Source organism: Mus pahari, chromosome 5, assembly GCF_900095145.1.
Source record: "Mus pahari chromosome 5, PAHARI_EIJ_v1.1, whole genome shotgun sequence".
Taxonomy (NCBI): Eukaryota; Metazoa; Chordata; class Mammalia; order Rodentia; family Muridae; genus Mus; species Mus pahari.
This window is the reverse complement of record NC_034594.1, coordinates 145,037,482-145,051,860: the sequence shown is the minus strand read 5'-3', so window position 1 is coordinate 145,051,860 and position 14,379 is coordinate 145,037,482. Positions and strand designations below refer to the sequence as shown.

The 14,379-nt window shown below is 51.5% G+C and overlaps 2 protein-coding genes across 3 annotated transcripts in view; both read right to left on the bottom strand.

Moving 5' to 3' along the window:
• Igsf9 (immunoglobulin superfamily member 9) overlaps window positions 1-4,984 on the bottom strand; it is a 14,608-nt gene extending 9,624 nt beyond the window's left edge. Inside the window, exons 1-2 of one of the 2 annotated variants that reach the window (XM_021198628.2) lie at window positions 4,734-4,984; window positions 4,311-4,499 (exon numbers count right to left, since the gene is read on the bottom strand). In XM_021198628.2, the coding sequence (XP_021054287.1) occupies window positions 4,311-4,499; window positions 4,734-4,791 (247 nt within the window). In that variant the 5' untranslated portion in view covers window positions 4,792-4,984. The remainder of the gene's footprint in view (window positions 1-4,310; window positions 4,500-4,733) is intronic. The other variant, XM_029539229.1, reaches the window with a different exon arrangement.
• A 5,691-nt stretch (window positions 4,985-10,675) lies between these two features.
• On the bottom strand, window positions 10,676-13,908 carry Slamf9 (SLAM family member 9). Its single transcript, XM_021199064.1, has 4 exons — window positions 13,735-13,908; window positions 12,786-13,127; window positions 11,820-12,092; window positions 10,676-11,184 (listed from the first exon to the last, which is right to left on the bottom strand). Exons 1-4 carry the CDS (start codon window positions 13,775-13,777, stop codon window positions 10,985-10,987), a joined length of 858 nt encoding a protein of 285 aa, XP_021054723.1. The 5' UTR covers window positions 13,778-13,908; the 3' UTR covers window positions 10,676-10,984.
• Between the last annotated feature and the right edge of the window lie 471 nt (window positions 13,909-14,379).

Here is a 14,379-nt window from a genome sequence, read left to right as displayed (position 1 = left end):
TGTGTAGCTCTGGCTGTCCTGGAACTCACTTTGTAGACCAGGCTGGCCTCGAACTCAGAAATCCACCTGCCTCTGCCTCCCAAGTGCTGGGATTAAAAGGCGTGCGCCACCACTGCCCGGCCCTGAGGTACTTTTAAGACCAAGATATAAGTTCTCTGGGGGATACTTCTGCTTTTAGAGGACTCTGTCCCTGAAATCTCTAGCCGTGTTTGGGGCCCTCCCAGGGATCCATACCTCATCTACCAAAGCCTGTAATCTCCCAGAGCTATTATCAGCGGCCTAAGCGCCTTAGAGTGGCCAGAGTCCAACCCAGGCAGGCAGCAGCGTCAGCAGCCTCCCAGCCCAGCCCAGCCCCTCTACGCCCCAGCTGATTGACCATGTTCAGTCCCACAAAGCCCCACACCACAGCACAAACAGACCCTTCGTTCCCACCAGCTCAGCATCCATAGCAGACCACTAGGCCGACTGCCATGTGCTCGCCCCGTCCCGCAGGACCTTCCTCTGAGGGAACCCGGCACCCTGACAGAACACCCCTAGCAGTGCACTCTACGTGAGTAAGACGCTTGCTTGGCAGGCCCCAACATACCCAGGCACGAGTCCAGCTCAGCCGCACGCTCCTTTGAGCAAGTTACTCAACCTGTCAATTTCAGTTTCCTCAGTCAAAAATGAGAGAGGGAGAAACTGGGATGGGGTGGAAGCCAAGAGATGATGCAGGGGAGGTGTGGAGCACCTGGCACGGCTGGAGGCTCACATAAAGGCTATTACACAAATAAGTAAGATGCGTCTTCGAAACCAGAAGCCTACACTCAATCTGGATCCCACCCCTCATCGGATAACATATCACCTCTGTTTCTTCTTCTACATCAGTGAACTGCTCCAAACACCATGCATCAGGCTGCCCGATGGGGAGCCTGGCTCAACCTGGATTCCTAACACCATCTGCTATTTACTGACTTGTCACATCTTGCAGATCCCACCTCCTAAGACTTAGTATTTCCCACCCTGCCATCTCCCACCTTGAAGCCCCGTAGTGTTTCTCACCTGGGTTATCCAGTTGCCCGTCCTCACTTTAACCTTTGGTGTGAATGAGCGGTATTTTCTAAAATTCACAGGACAGGCAAATGTAGCGCCCAGATGATGCACCTGTTCAGCATCCAGCCTACCCCAACCCTCCCTGATAGTGACAGTAGCAATCCTGGGTACCACGCACTCCTCCAAGCTGTTTCTGCACTACTTCTAGGGTGGCCTATCTGAAGCAGAAACTCAGCCTGTGTGCTCCTTGATGCCACTGGAAAGATGAGAGTCATAGATCTAGGGTAGCTAGTGATCTTAGTGGTCAGTGATCGCTCAGTTGGTCCCTGGGGTGTGGCTTCTTTAGAATGGGTGGGCCTACTTAGAAGTCTAGGTGTATAATCCCCACCCAGGAGATAAAAATGCTGCAGGATTCCTCATTCACCTTACTCTGCCAGACCACCGAGCCGTGCAGAGCCCAGACCGCAGCCTACTCCAGGTCCCACAGGATAGAGGTTTTCATCATGGTGATCCCTGAGCTCCAGGTTGAAGACAGAAAGGCTGAACACTTAAGACAAGCTATGTAATATTAGACACTGTCACCATATTTAATCCTCCCCCAAATCCATCACCGATGAAGGAACGGACGTTAAACTTCTTTCCAAAAATCGCACAGCTCTTAGGAGATCAAGCCCAGTCTACCAAATCAGAGCGTTTTCCGCTGAACGCTGCCATTAGAATCCAGGGATGTTCAGGGCACTGAGCCCAATCTCTGATTCCATTCAAGAAATGTTACCAGCTAACCACTAACAATCCTCATGTCCCTTCTTAGCCAGAATACTCAGGGTAGCATGTTGTACAAACTAACTTCCCTAGAAGGTCCAGAAAAGCTACAGTGTTTCAAAGCAAGGTGACCAGAGTGGCAGTCCTATGATTTCCTGTGTCCTGGGCACACCTCCTATAGCCCTGCCCTCCACCTACAAGGCCAAACCTAAGGGACATCAGATCTGCCTACATGCAGTATCTGAAAAGGAAAGAGCCTGCTCTCTTGGGCTCTGAAAAGGCAAGAAGCCCACACTAAATGTATCCATGAACAGAGTCAAGTGTACGTTCACACAGAAGTTCACATCACGACTGTGACTGTGCCCACATACTTTACTATGAAGACAGGGGCACGAGGAGACATTCTGGGACGATGAAGTGAGGCAGACAGCTTGGAAGGATCAAAGGCAGAATCTAGGGGAGATTAGTAGAGTCAGCTTGGAACAATCGGAATTGATTCACCAAGCAACTTAGCGCCGTCAGAAAGCACAAGTCCCATCTGCTCTGCTGGGACGTCCCTGAAACTCCCAAGGGACACAATCCAAAAGCCAGTCTCAGGGATTCAGACACTGCCTTTCCCCAATTCCTTTCACACCACCCAAGTGCTGTGCTAAATGCTTTAAATATAGTAGCTTACTTAATCTAGCAGTCCTAGATGTCTCTATATTGCCTTTTACCACTTCCTTACTAGTTTACACAGCCAGGATCCTCTACCCCACAGCTTCTAGAGCCCCTAAAACCAGCTTTGCTTCAGTGTGGTTCCCAGAGCTACGATTCCCCATATTCTAGGCCACCCGCCTCATGGCGGTCCCAGGCCATCTTCCCCTCCACTTGCCCACAGGGTTTATGACAGAATAGCATTGTCCTCAGCAACCTCCACCTCCTGTTGCTTAGCAACTGCAATTGTGAGTCCCCTGCACAAAGGCCAGAGAGGCCCCTTCTGAACTGTGAAGCAATAAAGGGTTAATGGGCTTAGAGGCCTCCCTCTGGGGTCTTCACCAAAGCAGGACCCTTGTGGCTGCTCAAGAGCTACAGGCCACTTCAGGGGCAGGAGGGGGGGACAAAGGCTAGAAGTAGGGCGGAAACACAAAGGTTTGCAGGCTAGATAAGAACCACAGGTAGACAGGGAGTTAGCCATCTCTTAGCTTGTCCGCCCAGAGCCCAGAGCCCAGAGCCCAGAGCAGACTGACGCTGGAGCAAAGGCAGAGTCCCGCATCTCCCAGGTGGCGTGGCGTCTGAAGGAAAGCCCTTCCCACCTCTCCTCCACCACCCCCACCCCTACCCCCCAGCCCCCCACACCTCAGCCTGGCAATAATTTGAATTTGTCCATCTTTAGCCCTGCAGCCAAAGCCCCCTGGGCACAGGCAGGCACAGACAGGAAGGCTGGCTGTGCCTGTACCAATTCTCTCTCCTCCTGCTAATTGGGGCCCCCTTTCATCAAGTCCCCAGGGCTTGTGTAGACACACACACACACACACACTCCAGAGTAGGCTGTTTGCCAATAACTGCCCCCAGTTTGAAAATAAACTCTCTCCTGCGGGCGGGCGGGCGGGCGGGCACCTGCCAGCACCTCCTCCTCTCTCAGCTTAGCCAATCCCAAGATTTCCCTCAGGATTCAAACCAGAGGCAGAAGAGGTACCCCAACAACATCTTCCCAGGTGGCCTTTTCTGGGTTTCAGTTCTGAAAATGAAGCACCATCTCTTTCTCACCCAGCAGCCCAAATCCATCCTTAGGGCCTCCCACAGACTCTCTGAGACCTTATAGTAAGTCGCTCAGATTAAGGCTCCATCCAGGATTAAGAACAAGCTAGGGTGCAGTAGAAGACTCTAGGGAGACCCACACAGTATGCTTCTACTGTAGCCTCTGGAAACGGACCCATCCCATCCCATCTATGCCTATACCTTTGGGGAACTGAACTGGAGCCTGCTCCAGTAACCCCTGTCTGTGTCCATGCTCTCTGCGACTCAGAATCAGTCTATGCTCCTCATACCCAAAGAGCCCACAACCCTACCCACTCTGCTGTCCCTTTAGCCCACTCCCTAAAAGTCTGGAACCTCCAAACTGGCATTCTGGTCGGCAGGGAAGGGGGGTGACATAGATAGAGCAGCAGGTAGTAGATCCAGAGACAAGCATGGGGCTGGGTGGGGAAACTCGAGGATCAAGATGGAGTCTGGGAGGTTGCATGAGATGAGGGTCAAACAGTCAGTTGGGATGGATCCTTGAAATACAGCTGCAGCATCTCCCATGCAACACGCCATCCATCGCTCAAACAGCAGAGCTCTAATGTGTGCATGCATCGAGTATAAACAAATGGATCAGTCCCTCGATGGATGAATATGATGGGGGATAGCAGGGCCATGCTTGCTAAGCAGTCAGAGCAGCAGAGCGGGAGATGAGATCGGGGGAGCACAGAGCAGCCTACTCGACCCACCTTCTGTTGGTGACACTCCCCCTCCCGCCTAAGGACAACTCTTACCCACGTAATCAGGGTCAATTCGGGGAGAGTAGAGGCCGAACTGGATGAAGATGGGAAGCAGGAATCCAAAGCGCAGCCACTCGATGACATGCAGAGGGGGGCGGCCAGCTGGAGGCAGCAAGTCACAGCCCAGCACTGCACTCTCCCCAGCCCGGCCCACCACAGAGACCACCTCAGGCTTCCTTCGACCTATGAGGTGGGTAGCACGAGGGAACAGCAAGGGATCAGAATGAGATGCGGGAGGGGGAAGGTGTCATCAACAGCTCTCAAGTTTCCTTAAGACTGCGCGATTGGGGGGAACCCCAACCTCTACGAGCCAGCCCTAGCCCTCTCCTACTCTCAAACTGTCACAGATGACCCCTTGCGGAACAGTCACATTCCCGGGGTAACGCTGAACTGTTGGTTCCCTGGGGTCTGGCTCACCGTCAGCCCCCTGGCTGATGATCAGGCTGAGGATGGTCAGACGGAGACACCAAATCATAGCCCAGCTGGCCTGCTCGCCCGGCCCCTCCTATCCACAGGAGCCCAGATGGAGGGGCCGGAGGAATGTCCGCTGCCCGGGCAATCCCAGAGAGTTCTGATCCGCCTCAGGCAACCCGTTTCAGCTCTCACTCTTCCAGTTGGTGCCTAGCTCACTCAACACCCGAGGGAGCTGTTCCCGTCTGGAGGGCCTCAGATCTAAATGCAAAATATAAGGCAATGTAAAAGAGTTGATCAGAGGAGGAGCACAGAAGAACGCCCTGGTCGAGCAAGGCACAGGGAAGAAAAAGTGGGTGTAGAGGAAAGAAAGGGACCTGCACAGAGCCCAGAGGGATCTTTTGGGTCACACTGCTGGAGATCAACTCTAAGGATTCATTCCCAGACTCTACCACAGCCACGCTCCTAGCTCCCAAACCAGAGATCTGGAAGCCCTGAGATGAAGCTAGGATGGGAACATCAGTGAGCATGAGGGTGCTGTCTGGTGGAGGCTGCACAGGTAAGGACAGGGATCCTAGGACAAGCAAGAGAATTCTGGGAATGCCCGGCAAGTGTTACAGTGTCCTTAGCAAAGTGAGCAAAGGGAACGAGGGGTGCCTCACACAAGAGGAAAAGGGTTTATCAGGAAAGTCCTGGAGATGAAGACCACCATGGACCTTTTCTTTCCTCCTGATATCAGCAAGGCAACAAATAGCATATCTCGAATTCTCTCTCCCTCTCCCTCTTTCTCCTGGTCTGACCATTGGAATCCTAAGGCTCTTACTCAGAAACAGCTAGTCTAGAGCAAATCTAAGATAGAATCTAGCCCCTTACCCACACCCCTTTCCTCACCCCACTCCCCATTCTCTGTGGGGAGCCCTGGAGCCTGTCTCCACTCAGTCCACACTGCTTCTGGCAGCCCAGTGAGTCAGGGGCTTGGGAGAGGAGGAGCTAGCCTTCCTTCCCCACCTGCTGGAGGGTGGGGGGTTGGGAGAGGGAGGTAGCATCCTCCAGATCTGGACAGATATAGATCCCGGGCTGGGAGCTGTAGTCACTTTCTTCATGATGCTGCCAGACACCCTGACTTAGTGCTTCACCCTAATTACTCCCACACAGTCCTCTCTAGTATCCTGGGGGTACCAGGATTTGCCAGGCCTTTCCTTCCCTAACCTAAAGGCCTGATCTGGAAGAAAACAAACAAGCTTTGGAGTCCCTACGACACACAAAAAGAACCCTAGAGTATGGAAGGTAGGCACTCCCACCAGCACCACCCCCCTCAGTGTCTAAGGCAGTCACAAAGGACCAAAGTGCCCTGACCTGGGCCTGGCAAACCCAGGTGGACTCTGCTCTTCGGCCTCCACCCTCCACCCTCTTCCTGGCCTCCCACGATTCAGCAGTGTCTGCAGAATACCCTCCACAGGGGAGTATCATCCCTGCTTCTCTGCATAACATCCCCGTATGCCTGACTCCTGGTAATCCCCTTGCCTTCTGCTGCACCCAGCCAGCTCTCCCGGATTTCCCTAGAAAACCTTCAAATTGTACCATATAGAAGCCATTCTTTTCTGGCTCTACCAACCAAGAATGCCTGATGACCAAGGCATCCCCGATTTTACCCCACTTTTCCTGAAACCCTTCCAACTCCTCCTCCCCATCCGTCCTCGGTCCTTTCGGGCTTCCCACCCAGCACTCCTCCTTTCTCTCAGGACTCCCATCCCAGTCATACACTTTTCACAGTGTCTGCAAAATTCCAGCTTCTCACACACTAATCTCCAATTGCAGCAGGTCTTCGCACTCCTGCCTGGCCTCCTCCAGAATTCCCTATTTTTCCTTCTCTCCCCCACCTCCCACCCCGCTCTCCCGGGAATCCCCTACCCCCCAATCCTCCCGGGCTCAGCCCACAATACACTTCTGATAGACTACCACAACAATTCTCTTTTCCCTCGCATTTTCTGGCTCCTGGAATGCCTTTCTTTTGGAACCCGCCAAGAACTCCCCCTACATTACCTCTAATACTCTTCCAGATCTCGGGGAACCCCCGCTCACCCATCAGTAATTCCACTTCGCTTCCAGAACTACCCTAGTTCTGCTCCCCCAGGTAATTTCACTTCTCTCTAGAGCTCTCCCGCTTCCCCTCCCCCCCCACAACTCCACGCTGCTCCCCTTGTCCCCGCCGGCACCCCATTTCTACCCTCCAGGACACCCCCACCCTCACCTGCTCTGCACAGCACAGCTCAGCTCTTGCAGCCACACAATAGGGGGCGGACCCGCCTCCCCGCCTTAGATGCCCCGAGCGCCTCCCGTCGCCCTGGAGACCGCCAATCCCCCTCCCGCGGCGACCAATTGGAGCCAACAGAGGCCGAGCAAGGCGGGCGGGACCCCCGAGCCGCCTGGGAGTTGTAGTTTCAAGAGAGAAGGACGCGGTCGCACGTGGGCTCTGGTCGCCCCCTCGTGGAGCTCTGTACAACTAAGCGGGGAAAGGCTGATCGCTGCTTCCCGCCTCGCGTCAGAGGGACTACTGGGTCAGACACCTAGGACCGCAGGAGCCTACCCACTTTGCAGGCTGCTTGCATGCCCTCCTTCCTTTATAACCTACCTGTGGCCTTCTCCCCTTTCTGAACAAGCGTGCCACAAAGGAGGCATCGAAGGTTGAAATCTGAGCCAGGGGCAGGAGCACTTGGAGGAAAGCACGACTCCCCGCCCCCTCCCTGGGGATCCACCCAAGTCTGGGGCCCATCTGATCTCCTCTTCTATCTTTATCCCCACCCCCACCCATTTCCTCTCGCTGGACTGGAAATACCTGTCTGTGTTGGCGAGCTCCCAGCTTTTGCCCAGGCTCCTCCCTTGTGTGTAGCTTGCTGAGGGCTGAGCTCCTAGGTTGGGGCTGCCAGAGCTTCTAGCACCAACAACCTAGAGAAATAAGCCCAGGGGGGAAGAAATGACAGGCACCCTGACAGCGAAGATCGAAAGCGAATGGACGGAGTATCTGATCCTTGCAGGGTGCCAGGCCCTGGGGTAGAAGCATGGTTTACTCTATTGCTCGTGTAATCTGCGCTAAGACCCCGCGAAGTGGGCGCAGCTCCCTTTATTAGTGAGAGAACAGCGGCCAGACCAGATGGAGGAACTTGCCCAAGATTTCCCACCTAGGCACATTCGGGACCCGCGTTCAGATCCAACGGAAGTCACTATTAGAAAACTGGTGCTCCCTAAGCGCTCTTCAGCGCCGGCAGCCACATCATCACCCTTGGACATTGCATCCACAGGCAGAAATAAAGCTGCCCTCAGAAATTTGTATGTCCTCAGCTTGGCTCTGCTGTGGGGGTGCAGGCTTGCAGTTTGCTTTCCCACCAGGTTCAAGCGACACTGTCTAGATTTATGTCCCAGTGAGTTCCTCCAGAACCCCCCCCCCCCGTGGTAGCAACATACTGTCCTCGCCACAGTCTGACTCCCGTAAAACTCATATTGAAATCATGGTGGGGAATGAACCCTTAGGGGAGATTTTAATCACACCCAGGTCGCTGTCACACCACCCCCTATAGTGGCCATCCAGATATGATCCCAGTGCTGTAATTGGCCGTCCATCTCTAGTAAGTCCTGAAAGTGGACCATTCTTCTAGGTGCCTGGGTGTTTTGAGCCACAGTAAGGACTTATACCAGGGGGAAGGAGGCTGGAGCAGCAGCACCGTCTTTCCTACTACCCCTGTCTTAGGGTAGTGTTTGCAGTGCTGTGAAGAGACACCATGACCACAGCAACTCTTATAAAGGAAAATATGTCACCGGGGCTGCCATACCGTTCAGAGGTTTAGTCCGTTATCATCATGGCAGGAACCGTGGTGGCAGTTTGCTATTCCAATTGGCAAGTAAGAGTCTCTTACAGCATACTGACTGCCACGTTACTATCCTGGCTTCCAAGGGTACACTTGCTTCCAGGTTTCAGCCTCGTTTTCCAGGCTGTTTTGGGCTTTCTCTGTCCAGAGATTGGCTTTGAGAAGAAGGGATTCTGCTAACTGCAGGGAGATCGCTGGACCAGTCACACAGGGGCGTTTTGTTTCTATATGTATGCCAACTCCTAAAAGACATTAGACATGTGCCGTCCTTCTCTGTGTGTGGGGGGGGGGGTGGAATAAAGGATACCAAGTGTTTTTTCCAGACAGACTTTCACCTTGCAGTGGCACCTGCTATGACAGAAGTTGAAGCTATAGACCTTTGTTGAAGACAGACTGGTCAGAACCTAAAGGAGGCCCAGATGACCAGCCTCAGGCCAAGGACTGCTTTCTACAGAGACAAGAGTCCTGGCCCTTAGAATATCAGTTTACAGTCTTAGGAGTGCATTGGGGGCTAGTTTTTCAACCTCTACATATAAGCTTCAAGAGATCCCACCTCCTTCACAGAAACCGGGGGAAGATGTTCTTTGTGCACATGGACTTGGCTTCTAAACTGTCCCCCGCTCCTGGAAGAGCCTCCTCTTAGACTGCCCTAGTAGTCCGATCATGTGCCCTGCTTTCTGAAAGCCAGGTGCTCTTGGTCTCCATGGTCCCCTGATGCATCTTCCTATACCAGAGACTTCCTGTTCCTATTCTTGGAAGACACTTCGGAGAGCAGCATCTGCCTGACCAGAAAGACATCATGCCTCATGGCTCTTCCTACCCCGCAGGTACCTCTTCCAAGGCTCTGAAGGGATCCCAGCCCATACCAACTTGGTGGAAACATATGAACTTCAAAAAGCTACACCTATGTCTTCCTTTCAATTATGTGTTCTTTGTGGAATTGAACTATGGCTCAGTGGATGTTGGATAAACACAGTATCCCAGACCAGGGGAAAAATGACAGAGCGAAACCAAAAATCTCCTGAGATCTCACCCAGTGCCCTCCTTGGTGTATCAGTCACCTCCATCGATTTATTTATTACTCACCCTGTCCTACAGATTAAGTAGTTTCTCTTATTCCTGCTCCTCCCCTGAACCCTGGCAGCTGCCTAAGTAAAATACGTAAGATCTGATTTTGGGGAAAGTGTGTGATAGGCATGTCAGATCTAGAGCTATGGAAAAAGCAAGGGCCAAAGAGTTCTACATTGACCCAAAATTCTAATCAGAAGGCCCATCAACTCTGACAGGGTCTCTCTGTGTAGCCCCCTGAATATCCTGGAATTCAATTGTAGACCAAGCTGGCCTTGAACTCAGAGCTCTGCCTGCCTCTGTCCTAAATGCTGAGATTAAAGATGTGCGCCACCACACCCAGCTGAACAGTATCAGCTGTAACTGAAAGTCAAGAATCGAAGATCTTGGCAATGGATTCAGCATGTTGTCACTTCTACCAGGTGAGCAGCAGGGCTCAGAGCAGCTGGCATCAGGAAGATGACAGAGGTCACCAAGCTCAACTATAACCCAGAGAAGGACTGACCTGGGGACCCTTCCACCTTCTAGTGAGACAGGTTCTATGTAGATTTGGTACACTGGGTAGGAGTTAAATTTGCAGCCAGAATAAAGACAGGGCAGGAAAGCAAAGAGTCTTAGACATAACACTTATATAGAATTCTAAATGAACTGCTGTCATTTAGGACTCACAAGTTCAATTAGCTGAGAAAGTCTCTCAGTGTAGTTTAGAGTATATTAAGACTTAAGTTGGAAAGAGTAGACATGGAGCGACCCGTGGTCCCAGTCGCATATGTAGCATAGGATGGCCTTATCAGGCATCAGTGGGAGGAGAGGCCCTTGGTCCTGTGAAGGCTCAATGCCCCAGTATAGAGGAATGCCAGGGCAGGGAGGCAGGAGTGGGGGGGGGAGCACCCACATAGAATCAGGGGGAGGAGGGATGGGGTAGGGGGTTTCCAGAGGGGAAACCAGGAAAGGGGATAACATTTGAAATGCAAGTAAATAAAATAATCAATTAAAAAATAAAAAGACAGGATGCATGCAGCAAAAATAAACAATTCACCCGAATAGACTCATTTCCCCACCCAGAGGCAAGCTTGAGAAGGGCATGGGCTTCAGTAAAGATGCTGAGACAGGTAGGAAGGGTGGGAAACATTTTTCCTGGACTGCCCAGTGCAAACAGAAGCATCAAGCACAGGTGCCCCATGGGACTTGACTTGATTGCCAGATGGTGTCTCTCGGGGGAATACACCCTTTTAGATGTTCCACTCTGATCCCCAAGCCCACCAGTCCCCCAGAGAATTTCCCTAGAGCCCGAAACAAAGCTCAGAAGAGGACTCCAAAAGCTGATCAGACGGGGGTAGGGCCAGACTTCCCCCTTTTCCTCAGTTTGATGCAGTTTCTCTTGAGTTTCCTCACTCTTGGCATCTCATAGTTTTTCTGGGCTCGGAAGATGCAGAGTCCCACAGTTAGAATTGCCAAGAGTAAGAGAAGGGACAAGCTCTTGACCAGGAAGCAGAGCATTGAAGGCTTCTCCGGATAGCCAGGATCTGGGATAGGAAGAAAGGGAAGAAGTTCAGTAGAAGACTGGTAATTTTAGTGGGCAGACATCTACCTAGAGTTTCTCAGAAAGGCTCTTGGGTTAATAGTCAGCTCCCATCTTGTAGCAAATGTCTCTTGGGTTAATAGTCAGCTCCCATCTTATGGCAAATGTTCAAGAAACACCTATTCTGTGCACGGACACTCAGGGACTGAAATCTAGCTATCAGTCTCAAGCCAAGTGCAGAAGTGTCCTCTGGAAATCCAGAGCAATTGACAAATTGGAGACACTCCCCGATCCAGGAGTAAGCACCTGCAGGAGAGTATTATGATCTAGAGTCCTGGTATGTTCCTTAAAAAGTCACAGGTGGGGCTGGAGAGACGGCCCAGCAGGTAAGAGCGCTGACTGCTCTTCTCGAGGTCCTGAGTTCAAATCCCGGCAACCACATAATGGCTCACAACCATCCGTAATGAGATCTGATGCCCTCTTCTGGGGTGTCTGAAGACAGCTACAGTATACTTATATATAATTAGTAAATCCAAAAAAAAAAAAAAAAAAAAAAAGTCACAGGCATGGTAGAAAGAGATCATGTCCCAAGGCGCAGGACTTGCACAGGCTCAGGAATGGTGTCTTGGGCTTTGGTACCTGCACAGAGGGAGCCAACAGAGATGCGACGGGAACTGATGTTGCTGACAGGGTTGCTGACCCTGCAAGTATAGGAAGGGGCTTTGTCACCAGGCCTCCAGGATGTACTGAGGACAGAACCTTCATGGGATGTGTTAGTGCTGTCCTGTGATGAAAGCCAGATGTAGGTCACGTCCATGCCTGCTCTCTCTATGGAGCACATCAGAGATATATTACAGACACCTTCCTCTGAGATGTTAGAATTCACAGTGATGTGGGGCTTTGACAGCCGCCCTAAAAGAGAAGAAACCAAACCCGTTGACCAGTCTGGAGTTGGGCCTGTTTTCCTAGTCTCTCAAGCCTTGGGTATTCATTCTTGCTATCTTGAGAGGCCCTTTACTCAAACAGTAAGTAAGCAAAACCAAATAAAACAACTGCATAACTTGTGGTTGCAGGGACAGATACCCAGCCCTGGCACCTTCTGACATCACTCTCTTAGCTTTACACCCTCTTACCTTCAAATCCTCTTCTCCCTCACCGATTACACAGAATAGTATCACTCCTCCCCCTCCCAAAGACCTTTACATTGTAACCATCTCTCCAAGATCCAAAGTAGATTCAATGTGGCAGGTGGAGAAGAAATTTTGTTTCAAGTAGGGAAGAAATGTTTATTAATCCTCAAACCACTGGGGATAAAGGCCTCCAGAGCTGTTTATCTAGAGCAATCTCCTTGGTGAAAAAGAGCCCTTTGATGCTCTATACACCATCTTTATCTTTCTTATTGCTTTGCGCACCTCCATGGAAACAGCCTTAGCACCCAATGTTTCCTCATTCCTGTTCATTCTCCCTGCGGCTGAAGCTCAGGCACTGGAACAGACCACACTACAAGCAGTCTGCCTTCCAGTTTCAGCCTTTTAAGGCTTACCCCAGCTCCCAGGCTTCCATGCCAAGCTCAGGAAAGCCAGAATAAAGGGAGTCTAAACTCACGGTAGACACGGAGATGGTAAGACATCGTGATATGGGACTGGAATGTCTTCAAGTTGACTTGGGCGTCGTAAAGCCCTGAGTCCTCCCAGGTCAGATTGCTAATATGCAGGGAGTAGCTGGACTCAGAGATGCTCACTCTGCCCCTGTAGCGAGGATCCACTGCCATGATAATGGCTGGCTGTCCATTTTTGCCTGGCTTCACAGTGGCAAGATTGTTTTGAAAGTGCCAGGTGATGTGCTTAATTTCTTCATTGGATGGTATTTCCAGAGAGAGGTTGATAGACTCTTGAAGGACACCAGCCACTTCCTCAGGGTCCTCATCATCTCCAGAAAACCCTTTGGCTGAAAAAGAGATGCATAGAGCCTGGCTGATATCTCTTGGTGGCGGCAGTGAGGTAACAGAGTAGCTATGACTCATCCTCCTCTGAGCACCTTCTCTAGCTCCATGCATCACCATGCATCATCGCAGGACTCTCTAGCTACCTCTTGTAGTTCTAGATTTCCACTGCACCTGAGTTAATCAAGGGGAACGGGGCAGGGCGGGGCGGGGCTCAGGGAGGGGAAGAGATGGTTCCCATTTATCTCTTCACCATTTCCCCTTTTTGTCCTTCTGGAACTACAACCCCATGCATGTGTCTCCCGGATATCCTCTCTCACCCTGCTCGAAGGCCATCACCCATTCCTTGGAGATCAGAGTAGAAATTCCCCCAACTTAACCTGAGATTCAGCTACATCCCATCTAGGTATGCACTCAGCACAGTCCACATCAACGTACAACAGTGATACATGCACACCCATGTTTATTGCAGAGCGAGCCACAATCAGCCTTCAGTGCCCATCAACAGAAGGGCTGACACATTCATCCCTAAAGGAAGGGTCTTGCCAGCCTAAGGCCGAGTAGAACAGAGGCTATAAAGACAGTCTTACACAGGAGCAGAGAGACACTCACCTTCCTGAAGCAGCAGCAGGAGTGACCACAGAAGGGCCCCCATATCGGCAGCTCTTGACTGGGAAGAGAGACTTGGCCAGCTGCCTAGGCTGTGGAAACACAAGCTGGTAAGGGGACCATAGAGGCAGAATGACTGGTTGACACTGGCAGGAAGCAGAGAGAGAAATAATTCTCCGTCCAACTTCCTCTGTACCCATTAAACTCCTCCCTGGCCCTCATGGAAAGAGGCTTCTCCTCAGTCTAACAGTCAGATGATGTAGCCACTGTCTCAGATTGCCCATCCCCCAAACTCAAACCAAATCTCACTTCCTAATACAGACTTTGACTTTTCTATCTCTAGCCAGCTGCATGCCCCGGTCCCGTAGAAATCACATGTGCACGCACTACCCAGCTGTCGGCCCTCTGAACACTCTTCCCCACCCCCTCAGTATTTTCTATGCTGCTGTGATCTTTATCTCCCCTGAGAGAGTCTATCTTTTATTTCCTCTGTTACGTTTCACTGTTCCTGGCCCCTGCTAAACGCATCTTCATGGCATTAGAAAAGATGAGTGTGGGAAGTCTTCTATTTAAAGCTATTTGTATTCCCATTTGTGATGCTGTCTTCCATCCACCTTTCCGCTTTGCCTGGTGTCTGCAAACAGTTTT